Here is a 17,343-nt window from a genome sequence, read left to right on the forward strand (position 1 = left end):
AAGAACCATCGTTTGCAAGGCGTCCACTTTCAGATCAGCTAAATAATGAGATCACTGATGGCTCACCGGGCTTTTCAAATCACGTGGCAGTTGCATTTAGGGATTCGTGATTTAGTCTCTCTCACCTGTCATATTTCAATGATTCTAAGACACACTTTTTTTTTTTTTTTTTTTTTTTTTTACATTTTAACATCTCTGAAATCAGATGCATCTTATAATTTATGCCCTTGACTTAGTCACAGTGATGTCTAGCCGACTGAGTTAGGTGTGCGGTTGCCACTTCTTGTGTTGAATTCAACGGGAGTTCAGAAGCGCTTCGAAAAATGAAACGATTCTTTACTATCAAAGGAAGAGTTTTTGCCATAAGCACAGAAACACAACAGCCTGGTTACATGACGAATATTTAACCTTGCGCTAAAAAATAACACCATAGTTACATAACTAATATTTAACGGACATTTCAAGAAGGACAAAATTAATATTCTAATATTGATGAGAATGTAATAAGCGGCATGTTTTTTTCTGGGCAGAGCTTAAAATGGTGGTGCATCTTACATCCAGGGTCTTGGATTCAATGAAATATAATATAAATGACTGTATACTCTCTGCTCTGGGTAATTCTGAGAAGAAAAATTCCTTGCTTATGTTATTATTGATTTCTAATTTATTCTTTCTTCTAACCTTTTTTTTTTCCTTTCATAAATGACACCAATCACACTTACCATTGGACTGCCATCTCTCTCCTTGAAAAACAATGGTATTGACTGAAATCACTTTGAGTGGACCAAATTTCCTCCTTGGTGACTGTTCCTCAATGATCTCTTCCACTCCCCCAATCTGCCTCTCTGGCCAATCACAACCTTCTTCCGTGTGTACATCATGCTGCTCTCGTCCTCAACTCCCCCTCGGTCTTGCTGACTTCCTGGAAAAGCCACGGAAGAATCCTGGGCCGAAGGAGGCTTCTGTATGCTAGTGAAAAAGAACAATCTGTGCCAACGGAAGGTTCTTCAACAACTCTGCTGCAAAACATGTACATTCCAAGGCTGAGCTGCGATCCTAGATTTCTTTGTTCCTGTAGACTTATAGATTACTCCATATTATTATTAAAAAGAAAAAAAAAACAAGCAAAAAAAAAAAAAAAAAAGCAAGCCACCTCTCTCTTTTTTGCTCTCTTTTTCTCTCTCTCTCAAATTTGTGCAGGGAGATGGTGAACTGTTTTGTCAGAACTTAAATGGAAAAAAAAAAAAAATAAACCTACAACAAGCCTACCTTTTATAACTGGGTGTTTAGTGCTAAACAGCCAGAACCACAGAGACAGTATTGTATGACCAAAGCATTTGATGCCAAAATTTGACGTTAAAGTAATGATTTGATTTCCTGCCCTGGTTTTGAAGGTCCATTTTTTTTCCCCCCTTTGCATTTACTTGCTTGTTTCCCCTTTGAGATGCCTAAAAATACCTTTCAAAAACATCACAAGAGCAGACATAGATCAGAATCAAAGAGAAAGCTCTTGCCTGTGTCATTTTTCACGCGTGAGTCCACTGTTGGGGGAAATGGCACAAAACTGGACCTGAGGGCGTTCAGAACATCCCGCGGAGTTGTGTTCAGTGTCGTTTTGTCTTAGTTTTTCACAGTTGAACGTTGATACTTTTCCACACGTAATTGACTGCGTGCATTATGTGCTGGTTTTGGCGTTTGACTCACGCGATAAGTCTGCTCCACTGGTTTCATCAGATAGATTTGCTGCTACTGGCTTTTCCATTGCCGATTGGGTGATTTTACACACAGCTGGTCAAATGGGATCACTCTCTACGATCAGATTGGTGATGGACAGAAAGCAAAGTTACACCAAATAGCTGAGACCGATCCAGCTCCCCTGAAATCTGGAGTGTTCACTCTGTGGACCCCTGCCCAATCTCTTGGTGCTATCTGGCCATTATCCCCATAGCATTTTTTTGTTTGTTTGTTTTTAAAGGCCATCAGAAATTCCATTTATTGCGATGGGAAGCATTTTGGATAGGATGCGGGAAATTTCTTCCTTGAGCCCAAAGTTTCTAAAAGGTCCTGTATTTTTTAAGAAATGGAATTATTTAAATACTATTTAAGCTCGTGCCCAAGTTGGCCGGGCAACGTTTCTCAATGGTGCTTATTAGAAGTTTTATCATGTTGTCATTTTAAGAAAATAAAACTGGAAATTGAATATGGGTGGCATGATTGTACCCTCCTGGTTCTGTTATTTCCCACTCCTCTGTCCCTCTTCTAACTGTGCTATGTTCCATCTGTCCACTGGATGTCAATGAGATCATGTGTTTTCTTGGAAATCTTCTCACCGGTTTTCTACAAACTCCTAAACAACATCCTGGAATCTAGCAGACTGAATTTTGTGAAGACTCTTTTGGATCAGTGGTTAGAAATGATGCCGGATAGCTCTTTTTACCGATTCTGAGTTTCTCTGTTTAGGGGAGGATAGACTCATAACAAGTTTCTTCGTTTTTCACATCAGAGCTCCATTGGTGACCTCATCTGCTTTGGGAGTGACCGGCCATCTTACAGGCTTTATTCTTTTGACAGCCTCCCTTCCAAGATATCACTAGGCCTCACAGCTGAGAACAGGGATGATATCCATACAGATTATTTGGGGAAGGAGCTGGGAAGTGGATGCCAAGGTCCCCACCCACACAACACGCTAGTGAAAAGCCGACCTTGAAGACAGTCATTCCTAGACATCAAAGTCATTACCTGACCATAGGTGATTAATTATAGTCTAATGACCCTCTTCACAGCATTGTAGTGATACTGAGTCACGTAGTGATTCATAAGTAACTAGGGAATCAACGGATTTTGCCGACCACCTTTCGTTTTCGTAACACTGCAGCAGGCCCTTCTGACCTGAAGAAAGTAAGTCCATCCAGGGTATGGCGTATAGAGCCTTACATTTAAAGGCGCAGTCTCTACATGGACAAATGTTAGCGCAAGCCTAAAGCAAGAGCGGGCAGATGGCAAAACCAGATTTGCCTGCAAAGGAATCCATTTTACTGAACCAGCCCATACTGCTTGAGGCACAAACTTACTATGATCGGAGAGATAAAAACCATGCCTGTGTTCTTAGACAAATAACCGTCAAAATGACAGCCAAATTCGTCGGGGTCCACCGATGTACCTGTTCCATTCCCCCCTGACCATGCAGGCACACGTCACGGAAATACTGGTCTAACTGCTAGTGGGTTACTGCCTCGTTTATCTACAGAATATTATTAACTAGAACATAATGCTTTCAAAGTTTAAGTTAATGTTATATATTATGTATAAATATATATATTCATAATGAGATATATGGAATGGATAGTACAAAGTTTGGAGACCTAACAAATGCTCTAACCTTCTAGAGACAAAAGTCCTATCTTCTGTTTTCTTTTGTCTTTTCATTTTGAATTAGTGATCCACTGTTAACTCCAAATCCACTTTTACTGAAAAATACTGTACATGTGTAAAATGTCCAGTTGTTTTTTTGTAAAATATAGCAGAATGATTGTAATTGATACTGGCCCAAATCAATGTTATTCCATATTTTATTTTTTCTATTAAATTAACCTAAGTTCCTGTTTATCTGATCTGTTCCTACCCACGGGTAACTGTCTCTGAGAGGGCGAGAGAAGGAGAAACGTCTGTTTCCACCTGTGGCCACATAGAAGCTGAATATAAAGGATGGAAGTAAATGGATCATCCGAAGGTCAGAAAAGAAAGGGCAAGCAGAGGAAAGAGCTGAAAAGGAGAGACAGAGTAACGGCAGTATAAGAAAGGAAGAGGTTAGACTCGGTCCTGAGCGGATGTTAATTCCCATTTTCAGAAAGCCAGCTGGTGGGGAGGGGAACTGTAAGAACTTGGTGTCCAGACCCACACTGGGGTCTGTACTTTTTAGCAGCCTGTGCAGATGGTCCAGTATCTGGGCCATCTAAGCGCGCCCTTTCCCTGGGCTTCCCCCCGGGGTGTGGACTACTGCATACCCACCAGTGTGCGTGTGGAGGGGTAAGGACCCAGGGGCTGGACACAAGTAGGTGGGGAATGTGAAGCTTTGAAAGGGGAGAAGGCCTCACTCAATTTTCTGATATTCTATGTAAAATTGACCGTGGCTGTAGCCCGGGAAGCCTAGAAGGTAACTTAGTCTAAAATACATCTCCCGTACGTGCCACGGGGTGAGACTGTATGGCTCATAGATCTTTGAGAACCTTCCTTGAGATGCAGACACGAGCTTTGAGATGTCAGTGCCCTGCCTCTTCGGCAGAGAAAGGAGACATCAGTGAAAACAAGATCCAAGTTGAGCTCCTGTTAGGTTTAAAGGGATACTAAACGGTGTAAGAGAGCTCCACTGTCATGAAATCCCATTATGAGAATGGCGGGGCTGCGGGAGGGAATGAATTTTATTGAGCACTTACTAGGTACCGCCCAGTGTGGGAGTATAGCGTGTATGCATGCTAATGTAAACTTCCTGAACTCTCACAAAAAACTCTCAAGCAGAGGTGTGCCCTGTTTACACAGTAATCACTACCTTCTGTTTACAAACAAGAGAGCTGAGACCGATGGGCTTGAAATAAATTGGGATTACGTAACCAGACACAGCAACTAAAATTCAACAGCGAGACAGTGAACGTTCGCCAGTGAATTCTAACTCTCAAACGAATGCGACACTAAGGTACTAAGCTCGGACAGGCAGAATTCCTTTGACTTGAACCGATCAGGGTGAAGTTCCTAGAGTCAGCGCAACTAGGATTGGTCCTTGGGAGCTATGGCTGAGGCTTAGCTGAGCAAGGAGGAGCGTTTAGCAGCACGCTTGGTATTGAAGAGATGGTTTGGGGTAGCAAGTCAACTGTTTGCATGGCTTCATCTAGTGGCGACATTGCTCCCAAGAACAGTGATCCGACATCTGATGGGTTAGTCAGGAAGGATCTACATTTCTACGGCTTTCCAAAAGATGAGCAGTGTGGCCCATCCTCAGCCCCCACACCTGTGGCAGACCTTCCTAATCACCAGTATCCATCTGGGGATTGATCAGACTTGCCTCTCTTTCCGCGCCCCATCCCTGCCCCCAGTGTTAGGGGGGGCCTAGCATCATGCTGCCGATCTCTTCTGTCAGACTCCTTGTTTTCCCACCCAACCGTCTACTCTTCACTTTGAGGCTCCAGCCAACTGAGTACAAGTGGATATCAGGCAGCTAAAAGAGAAGGGGGCACGTCTTATTAACTGCTTTCATACCGTCATTCGGTCTCCTGCAAAGAGCAATGACAGATGGCAGTGCGATGAATAATGGAGAAAATCAGAGGCAGCTGTAAACTATGACCCGGCCAGTTTAACACTCCCTCCTCCTTCCGTCCTCTAATGCAAAATGGTAGAGGGAACTTAAAGGCCAGCTGCCGCTTGACCTCACCTGGCCCAGGCTGGGCCCTGGGCCCCCAGTCAGGATACGTCAGTGACAGAAAGTAGAAACCTGCTTCTGGTCGTCAGCCATGCCCAAACGTTTTCGCTGTTGCCAACCCGTAAAATCTTAAGATCTCGGCAGAATACTTTGGAGCTGGCGACAAACTCCCCAGGGCATAGCCAAGATGGACCTCATTTCCCTGTGGCTCGTTGGAGCCAGGTAGCACTAGACGCGGGACTGTGAGGTACATGAGCATGTCCCCCCTTCATCAGGAGAGGTGAAGATCTGTCCCAGAGTCAATCTTGGGCAAGAAGGATACAGTTACGCAATATCCCGGCATCTCAGAGGGCCAGTCTGGGAACGGGGAACACTCGCAGTTCCTTTCCGCCCTAACTGCGGAGGACTGAGAAGGATACTTGCCTTATTACTGAAGCATTTTCTTACACGGGCTTCTCTCTAAAGGAGGCCATTTTGAGGGCGATTGCTGCTTTTTCCAAGCCGGGTATCGATCAACCAAAGATATTTTGAATCCCCACTTTGAAAAATTCCCGGAAACGTTTCCTGGGGCCTAAAGTGTACGATTTTTTTTTTTTTTTTTTAATTTTAGGAAAGAGTACGTTATTTTAAGAATATGCTCGAAGGCTTACCGAGTTTTACTTTAGGGAAAACTAAAAGTTTTGTTTCATTTTGGCTTTCATTTGGCCCACACAAACTCAGAGGCCTATGGAGATACTTAGCAAGATTCACAGCTAGTAAAGGGCGGGGCTGGGACTGGAGCCCACAACCTCAACCTTCTGCACAACACTGCCTCCTTTTGAAGAATGCCAGGAAAAAAACAAGCCCAGCCCGTATTACATACACCGCAGGGGTTAAGAGCCTTTCTCAAGAGCAGGTAGGAGACACAAGGGATCCCTGGACTTGGCTTTTTCTCTTCATGAGTTCAAGTTGATTGCTTCCATAAATAATAAGTCCCTGTGGTCCTTCTCACCCTCTACAAGCTTATAGTCTAATGGGGAGCACAGACACAAAAATACGAAGCTATTTACGTGCCTTAAAAAGGGCGTAAAAATATTGTGGGGGAGTCCAGAGGAGCAAGCTCACTTTACCAGTTAAGTGCTAAACGTTCCATACCCTTGCATTACAAGCTTTCTCAGGGGCATCCAAAAATAGCGTGCTCCATTAAAAATACTATTACCTTGGGGTGCCTAAGTGGCTCAGTTGGTTAAGTGTCCGGCTTCTTCTCAGGTCGTGATCTCATGGCTCCTGAGTTCAGGCTCCACACTGGGGTCTGTGCTGACAGTTCGGAGCCTGGAGCCCGCTTCGGATTCTGTGCCTCCCTCTCTCTCTGCCCTTCCCCCGCTCTCTTTTTCACACACTCTCTCTCTCTCTCTCAAAAATAAGCATTAAAAAAAGATTTTAATACAGTTGCCTCAAAATACGCAAATTCAGGTGATATTTTAATTAAATACCTACAAAATGCAACATGTCAAAACTAGACCATTACAACTCAACTCTTAAGGAACCACATGCACTTGGGGTGCCCGGGTGCCTCAGTCAGTTAAGCGTCCAACTTCGGCTCAGGTCATGATCTCACCATCTGTAAGTTCAAGCCCGCAGCGGGCTCTGTGCTGAGAGCTCAGAGCCTGGAGCCTGAGATTCTGTGTGCCTCTCTCTCTGCCACTCCCCTACTCTCTCGCGCTCTCTCTCTCTCTGTCAAAAATAAAGAAGCATTAAAAAAAAAAAAAAAGGAACCACATATAATTAATTTAATGTAGGATAAAGGTAATTTAAATATGTTTGACATGATGTGGGACTTACAGAGGCGGGAAAACCTACGATCTGTTGGGATCTTAATATAACTCTGCAAAGGAGGGAGAAATTCACTATTCATGCTCGGGGTGGGGAGTTAGATTTACATATATTCCTCATCTCTTCCCTCAAGATTTCTACCTGTAGCTCCAAATAGCTACTTGACATTTCCCTTCAGATAGCTAATAGGCATCTCAAAATTAACATGTCCCAGACAGACTTCAGATTCCTGAATCTCCTTAATATCATCGCCAAATGTCTCCCACCCCATTCATGGTATTACAACCCAGCCACCCAGTTGCTCAAATCCAAAATCTTTTTTCTTTTTTTTTTTTTGTCCCCAAATCCAACCCATTAGCAGGGTCCCATTAATCACGCCTTTCCAATAGACCCCTAAATAGTCCATAGTTGTAATTATGGGTCAAGCCGCCATTGTCTCTGTCCAGAACGACTGCAGGAGCCTCGTAAGGAGGCTCCCTGTTTCTCTTCCCTCCTTTCTTTTTCTCTCCAGCCCCATCCGCTCTCCACAGGGAGAGCAGAGCTGCTATTAGAAACACAAAATCAGATTTCGCCTCTTTCTTCCTATTTCACTCGAAGTCACATCTCAACTCCTTACCTGAGCTCTTTCTCATCTCCTTTCTTGCCGCCTCCCCCTACTTATCGCGTTCCAGTCGTAACAACTTTTTGTTCTTCAAGCCAAGCTAGCATGTTTGTGCCCCAAGACCCCTGCCCTTCGCCCGGCTGGTTTCTTCCCATCCTGCGGGTCTCAGTTCAAAAATAGCTCCCTTGGAAAGCAGTTCCCTCCACCACTCACCCCACGCCTGCCCACCTTTTCTGGTCTTTTCATGGCACGTATCACAACCTGACATTCTATGATTCCTTTGCTTGTTTACGGTCAGTCTCTCCCAGTAGGATGTCAGCACCGTGCAAGCTGGCGCTCTGTCCATCTTATTCACAGCCATAGCTTGTAGGCGTAGCACGGTGCCTTCCCTGCCTGATCAACGTTCACAAAATGGATGAATAAAAAGGCTAAAGTAAGAAACGGCATTTGACCTGAGTCTTGAAGGATAAGCGGGAATTTGTAAGTCAGTGAAGGTGAGGATGTTGAAGAAGGATTCTTGAGAGAGAACCAGTTCGAAGGGCACAAAACCATTAAAGTGTCTGTGGACAGGGATGGCAAGGAGGGGGCAGGGTAGGCACTGGAGGCAGAGAATGGAGACAGTGGAGGGCAACTTGTAAAATACTGTGGAGGGGCTGGTGCCCTCCTCCCCTCCCCTTGACAGAGTCCTCAACCCTCTTTTCAGAGAGGCTAAATGACGTGCTCAAGGAGACCGTGTTCGGGGCGCCTGGGTGGCTCAGTCGGTTGGGCATCCGACTTCGGCTCAGGTCATGATCTCGCGGTCCGTGAGTTCGAGCCCCGCGTTGGGCTCCGTGCTGACAGCTCAGAGCCCGGAGCCTGTTTCGGATTCTGTGTCTCCCTCTCTCTCTGACCCTCCCCCATTCATGCTGTCTCTCCCTGTCTCAAAAATAAATAAACGTTAAAAAAAAAAATTTTTTTTTTTTTTTTAAATAAAAAAGGAGACCGTGTTTGCTTCGGTCCCTGGAGGACTGACACCTACACTGAGCCAGCTAAATGAAAGGACAGGGTGCTAAGCACAGCTCAGCTGTCAAAATAGCTCACATGAGAGGAGGCAGCCCATAGCTTCTCTTCACTGTGATATCCATGGCCAGAGAAACATATTCGGCAAGGCCTGTTTGCAAGATGATACTCGGGGACAAGAGCTTGCTCAGAATCCTCTTTTCCTTCTAAGGAAAAAAAAAAAAAAGCAAACCGAAACACTTTGCCCTCCAAATCGTCACCAGAGGAGAGTGAAAGGAAAGAAAGTGATATGCTCGTCCCTTTCTTCCCTAACGATGAAAACAACGAGAACTCCCACACGTGAAGTGCTTCCCGTGGGCTAAGTTCTGTGCTGCTTGCTTCGTATGGGTTATTCCACTCAGGACCCTGAATAGCCCGATTTTATCCTCTTTTTACAAATGGGAAAGCGGGTGACGTAAATGCCTAAGGCACCCCGGGGATAAATGGAAGATCTGGGATTAATTTAGACCCAGACAATCTGATATCAGAATCTCCAGGAGAAATACAGGAGCCAAGGAAGATGTCTGTGAAAACAGCCTTCGGACTATGACCACGGAGCTCGCATGAGGATTAAGGATTTTAACTGGTGACGTCTTTCAGGGCCCCCACTATCTCTTGTGAATAGAGCAGCATCCACCCAAGACTACGCACCATGACCGTACATGGCACTTTCTGTGACCAAGCCAGGAGTGGGCAACTCGACACGTTCCTTTTTCCTTCCAATCTATTCCACACAGGAGCCAGAGTGCTCTTTCTAAAAATTCAAAGCCCACATGAGGCTCTGCTGTTTAAAACCCTCCCATGGCTTCCCATTTCCCCTTGGATAAAGTCGAAACACCTTTCTATGGCCACCAAGGCCATGGTCAATCTGACCTACCCCACCACTCTAAGCTCATCTCATGACATTCTTTATCGCCCATATTTTCCAGCCACAGTGACTTTCCCTGATTTTTCCTTTATGCTTTGTGCCTTAGAACTTTCCCACATGCCATTCCCCCTACTTTAATGTTATCCCATTCTTAATCATCTACTGATGGCTAATATTTATTATCTGGGCCTCGGTTTAAATGTCACTTCCCTGGGGCCGCCTGCGTGGCTCAGTCGGTTGAGCGTCCGACTTCGGCTCAGGTCATGACCTCACGGTCTGTGAGTTCGAGCCCCGCATCGGGCTCTGTGCTGATGGCTCAGAGCCTGCAGCCTGCTACGGATTCTGCGTCTCCCCCTCTCTCTGCCCCTCCCCCACACACGTTCTGTCTCTCTCTGCCTCTCAAAAATAAAGAAAACTAATAAAATTTTTTTTTTAAATGTCACTTCTCTGGCATTTAAAAATCCTCTGATTTTTCTAAACAAGGTTACATCTCCTTATTATAAGTTTGTACGGGAGCCTCTACTTTACTTTCATATCAATTATAAATATCTAGTTAATTGTAGTGTTTGTTTGGTGTAATGCTCACGACAAAGTTTGTTCCATGGGGGCAAAGTCTATAAACTTCTTATAGCCCGTAAAGCTAGCAAAGTGTCTATCCTAGACTAGGTATTTGACAACTCTTTGATCAATAGATGAAAACGTCAATGAATGAAGAAATCAGTAAATAGCTGAGTACATGCATGACAGGGAGGCAATAGCCCTGGCCCAGACGCTAAGACAACCAAGTTCTCATGCTGATCCTGAAGAACTTCAGTGTAGCTCTATGTCTATACCTGTTTCCTCATCTTCAACATCATCCCCTTGAATCTTTCCAGCCCTTCCGTTCAGTGTAAAAGAGAAATCCCAGGAGATGTCATGGAGAGTCTATCACTGTCCGTAAAACACACGTAAAACCTTAGGCACAAACCCGATAAGGCTAACGCTTTAGGACCTTGCCACTGAAAGTGTCCAGCAACAAGAGTGGCTGGTTTGGGTTAGGAGAGTAGCAGAGTTCTGGAGTGTCTCCCTCAGAGTCCTATCCATGTGTCATTCACTGCTGTGACGGTACGTTGCAGATGGAATTAAAGGTTATTATCAAATAACTTTACAGTCAAGAGATTCTCCTGAATTATCCATGTGGGCGCAAGGTAGGGTCAGCCAGAGGGAGAAGCAGAGAAGGCAGAGGGGAGAATTCGATTCAGGATGTGAGGACTTGACTTATGGTCACTGGTTTGAAGATGAGGAAGGGAGCCGCGAGACAAGAAATACCTGCAGCCTCTAGAACTGAGGACAATTCCCAGCCATCAGGTGGCAGGAAACAGGGACCTCAGTCCTGAATTCTGCCGTCGCTATGAATGAACTTGGACCAGACGCATCCCTAGAGCCTCCAGAAAGAATGCAACCTGTGATACCTTGTTTCCAACCTTGAAAACCTGGAGCAGAGGAGGAGCTGAACAGTTGTGCCCAGACGTATGACCTACAGAAGTGCGAGATAATAAGTCGGTGTTGACGTAAGCCATAAAAAAAAAAATAGGTAACCTGTCACAGCAGCCATCAAAAACTAGTACATATTTGTGTACCTTTATAGCTGACGTCTGAGGGGCAGGCTTCCGGTTTGTCACACATTCAGGGACCTACTCAGATGTACTCCCGAGACAGAGGCTGGTGAATGCCACCTTTGCATTCTACCTCTGCCTTACTCCAGGTGGCTGGTATCTCTGGGAAAGGAACTCGTCCACTTGTCTGGTGCCCTGATTTGGGCAACTGCCACCCAGGGGACAGCTCTAGATCATGTGGCTATGGTAGCCACCGGCACTTCTGCTTGGAGTCTCAAAGGCCTGGGTATATTTGCATCATTTAAACGCTGCTGTCTGAGGGTCTGGCTTTCAATCCTCAATCCCAGAGGCACAGGAGATCCTCCCCTTTGGGACCCTGACAGCTCTCGGTACACCCTGAACTTTTGAGATTTACTAAAAGTGAAATAGGCTGCTCAGCCAATCAGAGATCTGAGAAACAACCGAGACCTCAGGCAGGATTGAATGATAAAGTTCATCTCCTACACAAGACCACTCCTTCAAGACTAGGAAGGCGGCTGTTGTATCTTATGCAGAGAAACCAACACAGAAAGTCAAGAAAATGAAGAAGGAGAGTCACACGTTCCAAATTAAAGAACAAGATAAAATATCAGGAAAAGCCCCTAATGAAATGGAGGTAAGTGATTTCGCTGCTACAGAGTTCAAAATAATGTTTATAAAGATGCTCGCCAAACCGGGGAGAAGAATGGATGAAGACAGTGAGAACTTCAATAAGGAGATTGAGAAAAATATATGAGATTACCCGTAGAAGTCACACAGCTGATGAATACAATAACTGAATGAAAAAATCCAACAGAAGGGCTCAACAGCAGACTAGACGAAGCAGCAGAATCAGTTAACTCATAGGGCAGGGGAACTCAGACAATTATAGCAGCAAAAAATGAAAACACACACACAAATGAAGATAGCTTAAGGAATTTACAGGACACTATCAAATGGATCAACATTTGCATCACAGGACTCTCAGAGGAAAAATAGCAAGCAGGAGAGCAAGGACCAGAAAACATACTTGAAGAAGAAATGGCTGAAAACTTTTCTAAACTGAAGAAGGAAACAGGCACCCAGATCTAGGAAGTGTCGAGAGTTTCAGATAAGATGAACCCAAAGAGACCCACACCAAGATGCGTTACAATTAAAGAGTCAAAACTTAAAGGCAAGGAGACGATCTTCAAAGCAGCAAGAGGAAAACAAGGGGCATACAAGAGAACTCCATAAGACCATCGGCAGACTTTTCAGCAGAAACTCTATAGGCGAGAAGGGAGTGCCATAACATATTCCGAGTGCTGAAAGAAAAAAAAAAAATTTCCAACCAAGAATACACTACCCAGCAACGTTGTTATTCACAACTGAAGAAGCGACAAAGAGTTTTCCAGACAAGCAAAACCTAAATTGGCCTTAAAAGAAATGGGGGTGCCTGGGGGGCTCAGTCTGTTAAGTGTCCAACCCTACATTTTGGCTCAGGCCATGATCTCACAGCTCGTGGGATTGAGCCCCGTGTCAGGTTCTGTACTGACATAAATATACGGTAAAATTTAGAATATCTAATGTTGTTAAGATGGTGAATTAATCACTTATAAAGCTGGCGTGAAGGGTAAAAGACAAAAGTAGTAAAAATAACTATAACAGAAATAATTAGTTAAGGGATACGCAAGATAAAAGTATGTAAATTGTGGGGCACCAGGGTGGCTCAGTCTGTTGAGCATCTGACTTCGGCTCAGGTCATGATCTCGCGGTTTGTGAGCTCGAGCCCCACATCAGGGTGTTGGTGCAGAGTCTGCCTCAGATCCCCTGTCCCCCTCTTTCTGCCCCTCCCCTGCTTGCCCTCTCTTGCTCTCTCAAAAACAAAGAAAAACATTGTTAAAAATAGAAGTAAATTGTGACATCAAAAACAAATCATGGCGGGGGGGGGGAGGTAGAATGTAGAGCTTAGGATCTGTTTAACCTTAAGTTGTCATCAACTTAAAATAGATTATTTAAATATAAATTGTTACCTAAGGCTGTATGTAAGCGTCACAATAACCACAAAGCAAAAATCTATAGTATTGAGGGAGTATATATAGTATAGAGGGAGAAAAGAATCAAAACACACTAACCACAGAAAATTACCAAACCACACAAGAGCAAGAGAGAAAGGACTAGAAAAACTACAAAAGAGCCAGAAAACAATAACAAAATGGCGATAAGTATATACCTATCAACAATTACTTTAAATATATACGGACTAATTCCTTCAATCATAAGTCAGAGAGTGACTGAATGGATAAGAAAATAAGACGAAGCTACGTGCTGCCTACAAGAAACCCACTTCAGGTGTAAGGGTACGTACAGGAAGTGAAGTTATAGAAGAAAAATATCCCATGCAAATGGAAACCAAGAAAAAAAAAAAAAGCTGAGCTAGCTACATTTATATCAGAGAAAACAGATTCCAAAACAAAGGCTGCGAGGAGAGACAAGCCCATTACATAATGATAAAGGAATCCATCCAACGAGAGGATGTAACGTCTGTTAATATTTGTGCACCCGACATAGAGGCCCTTAAATATGTAACGCAAGTATTAAGAGACCTAAAATGAGAAACGCAATACAATAATGGTGGAGAGTAGCAGAAGACCACAAGAGACTACTAGGAACAATTACATACCAACCAACTGGACCGACTCTGAAAAAATGGAGAAATCCCTGGAAACTAACAACTTACCAAGAATGAATCATGCAGAAACAGAAGAGCTCAACAGACCAATTACTAGCAAAGAGGTTGAATCAGTAACCAAAAATCTCCCTACAAAGAAAACCCCACGACCAGACTGCTTCGCTGACGTGCGGTATGAAATATTTTAAGATTTAATACTAATCCTTCTCGAACTCTCCCCAAAAATAGAAAAGGGGGGAATGCTTCCAAACCCATTTTATGAAGCCAGCATTGCCCTGATAACAAATCAGACAAGGACTCCCCTGAAAAGAAAATCACGGGTTCATCTTCCTAAAGGGCATAGATGCAGAAATCCTCAACAAAATACTAGCAGACTGAATTCAACAACACATTAAAAGGATCACACACCATGACCAAGTGGGATTTACTTTAGGCGTGCAAGTAGGACTTAACATCTACGAATCAATTAATATGATTCACCACTTTAAAAAAAAAAAACAAAGGATAAAAAAATCATACTTCAATATATGCATAAAAAGCATTTGACAAAATTCAACATGCATTTCTGATTAAAACTCTCGACAGAGTGTAGAAGGAACATTACCTCAACATAATAAAGTTTATATATGACAAGCCCACAACTAACATCAGATACAATGTTGCAAAGCTGAAAGGTTTTCCTCTAAGATAAGAAAGAAGACAGGGTGCCCACCCTCATCACTTTCAGCGAACATGGTATTGGAACAATTAGGCAAGAAAAAAGAAATAAAAGGCGTTTGAATGGAAAGGAAGAAGTAAAACTGCCACTATTTTCATTTATTATATAATATATTGAGAAGAACCCTGAAGACTCCACCCCCAAAACTTTGGAACTAAAAGCCAAATTAGGTAAAGTTGCGGTATATAAAGTCAATATACATAAATATATTGCATTACTATACACAAATAATGAAATGATAGAAAAATTAAGAAAATAATCTCATTTACAACTGCCTCAAAAAGAATAAAACTCCTAGGAATAAATTCAACCAAAACTTTTATGCTGAAAACTATAAGACATTGATGAAAGGAATTGAAGAAGACACGAATAAATGGAAATATATCCTGTGCTCATAATATCAAAAATTAATATCGTTACACTGACCATACTACCCAAGCAATTTACAGATTCAGTGCAATCCCTATCAAAATTCCAACAGCATTTTTCACAGAACTAGAACAAGCAATCCTAAAATTTGTACAGGAGCACAAAAGATCCCCAGTAGCCAAAGCAATCTTGAGAAAGAACGCAGCTGAAGGCATCATGCTACCTGATTTCAAACTGCATTACAAAGCCGTAGTAATTAAAAGAGTATTGTATTCCCATAAAGGGCAGACATAAAAGTCAATGGAACAGAACAGGGAGCCCAGAAATAAACCCACGCTTGTATGGTCAATTATATTCTGACAAGGGGCCAAAGAATATACAATGTTTTGAGAAGAGGACAGTCTCCTTAACAAATGATGTTGGGAAAACTAGATGGCCACTTACAAAATAATAAGACTGGACCACTTGCATAAACCATACATAAAAACTCAAAATGGATTAAAGATTTGAATGAATGTAAGACCTGAAACAATAAAACTCCAAGAAGAAAACATAGGTGGTAACTTCCTTGCCATCAGTCTGGGCAATGATTTTTTAATCTAATACCAAAAGCAAGGACAGCAAAAGCTAAAATAAATAAGTGGGACACGGAAAACTAAAACTCTTCTGCACAGCAAAGGAAACCATCAACAAAACGAAAAGACAACCTACTGAGTGACTAAAGGAGAGAAAATATTTGCAGATCATGTATGTGATAAGAGGTTAATATCCAAAATACATAAAGAACCCCTACAACTTAATAGCAAACCCCACACAATCCAATTAAAACATAGGCAGAGGACCTGATTAGACATTTCTCCCAAAGACCTATAGATGGCCAACAGGTACATAAAAAGGTACCCATCATCACTAAGCGTCAAGGAAATGCAAATGAAGACCACAATGAGGTATCACCTCACAGCTGTTCAAATGGCTTATCAAAAAGACAGGAAGTAACAAGTGTTGGTGAAGAGGCAGAGAAAAGAGAACACATGCCCTGTTAGTGGGAATGTACACTGGTACAGCTACTACGGAAAACAGTATGGAGGAGCCTCAAAAAAATTAAAATAGAACTACCATATGATCCAGCAATTCCATGTATGGGTATATAACTGAAAGAAATGAAATGACTAACTCCCTCATGTTCATTTCAGCATTATTTGCAATAGCCAAGATATAAAAGCCACCGAAGTGTCCGTTGATGGATGAATGGATAAAAGAAATGTGGTATAACAGACAAGAGAATATTATCCAGCATAAAAAAGAAGGAAATCTTGCCACTTGTAACGACATGGATGGACTTTTAGGGCATTCTACTAAGTGAAAGAAGTCAGATAGGAAAAGACAAATACGGTATATTCTCACTTATATGTGGAAAACCAAAAAGAAAAAGATGAAAAAAAGAATCATGGATGTAGAGAACAAATTGGTGGTTCCCAGAGGTAGGCGGTGGGAAAATAGGTGAAGGAGATCAAAAGGTACAAACTTCCAGTTATAAAATAAGTAAGTCATGGGGATATAATATATATCATGGTGGCCATAGTTAATAACACCGCGGTGCATATTTGAAAGTTGCTAAGAGTACATCTCAAAAGTTCTCATCGCAAGGAAAAAAAAAAGTTTTATATATGGTGATGGGTATTAATTACACTTAGTGTGGTGATCGTTTTGCAATATATACAAACGTAAAACATTATATTGTATACCTGAAACTAATATTATGTCAATTAAGCCTCAACATTTTTAATAAAAATTTTTAATTATAAGAAAAGAAAACTAATACAATTAGACCAGACCCACTCAATCAGAATATGTGCTTTTGCAAGATTCTAAGATAATTTGTGAGCATATCAAAGTTTAAGAAGCCCTGTCACAGATGGACACTTCTTTCCTGAATTTGAGATGCCTTCTCTTGATTTACATTTACTGAAAGCCACTACTGCAAACTTCATGTTCTTAAATAGTGGACGCCCAGGAATTAGGCAACTGAGTACCAGTCCTTGGCTGGCCATTAACTAGTAGGGCTGCGGCAAGTTAGCAGCACTTTTTTTTTTTAAAAAGCACTTTTTTTTTTTAAAAAGCACCTACTGAACAGCTAGAATGTTCTGATCCCCAGCCTGTAAGCCCGATCAACCAGAGCTATGAGGCTGAAGAGGTGTATTGGCAATTCGTTTGTAGGCTCCCCAAACTGGCTTTCAGCAGTC

At 42.7% G+C, this 17,343-nt stretch overlaps 1 protein-coding gene and 1 long non-coding RNA gene across 6 annotated transcripts in view; one reads left to right on the plus strand and one right to left on the minus strand.

The window, feature by feature from the left end:
* PCSK5 (proprotein convertase subtilisin/kexin type 5) overlaps positions 1-17,343 on the plus strand; it is a 447,842-nt gene that overhangs the window by 304,624 nt on the left and 125,875 nt on the right. The window contains exon 21 of one of the 3 annotated variants that reach the window (XM_042963383.1): positions 932-3,604. The exons of the other annotated variants lie outside the window; for them this stretch is intronic. Coding sequence (XP_042819317.1) covers positions 932-1,047 — 116 coding nt within the window. The 3' untranslated portion in view covers positions 1,048-3,604. Of the gene's footprint in view, positions 1-931; positions 3,605-17,343 lie in introns of those variants that run through there. 3 annotated transcript variants of the gene reach the window in all.
* Positions 1-17,343, minus strand: part of LOC122232935 — a 47,813-nt gene that overhangs the window by 25,674 nt on the left and 4,796 nt on the right. The gene's annotated exons all lie outside the window — the stretch shown is intronic.

Source organism: Panthera tigris, chromosome D4 (assembly GCF_018350195.1).
Source record: "Panthera tigris isolate Pti1 chromosome D4, P.tigris_Pti1_mat1.1, whole genome shotgun sequence".
Lineage (NCBI taxonomy): Eukaryota > Metazoa > Chordata > Mammalia > Carnivora > Felidae > Panthera > Panthera tigris.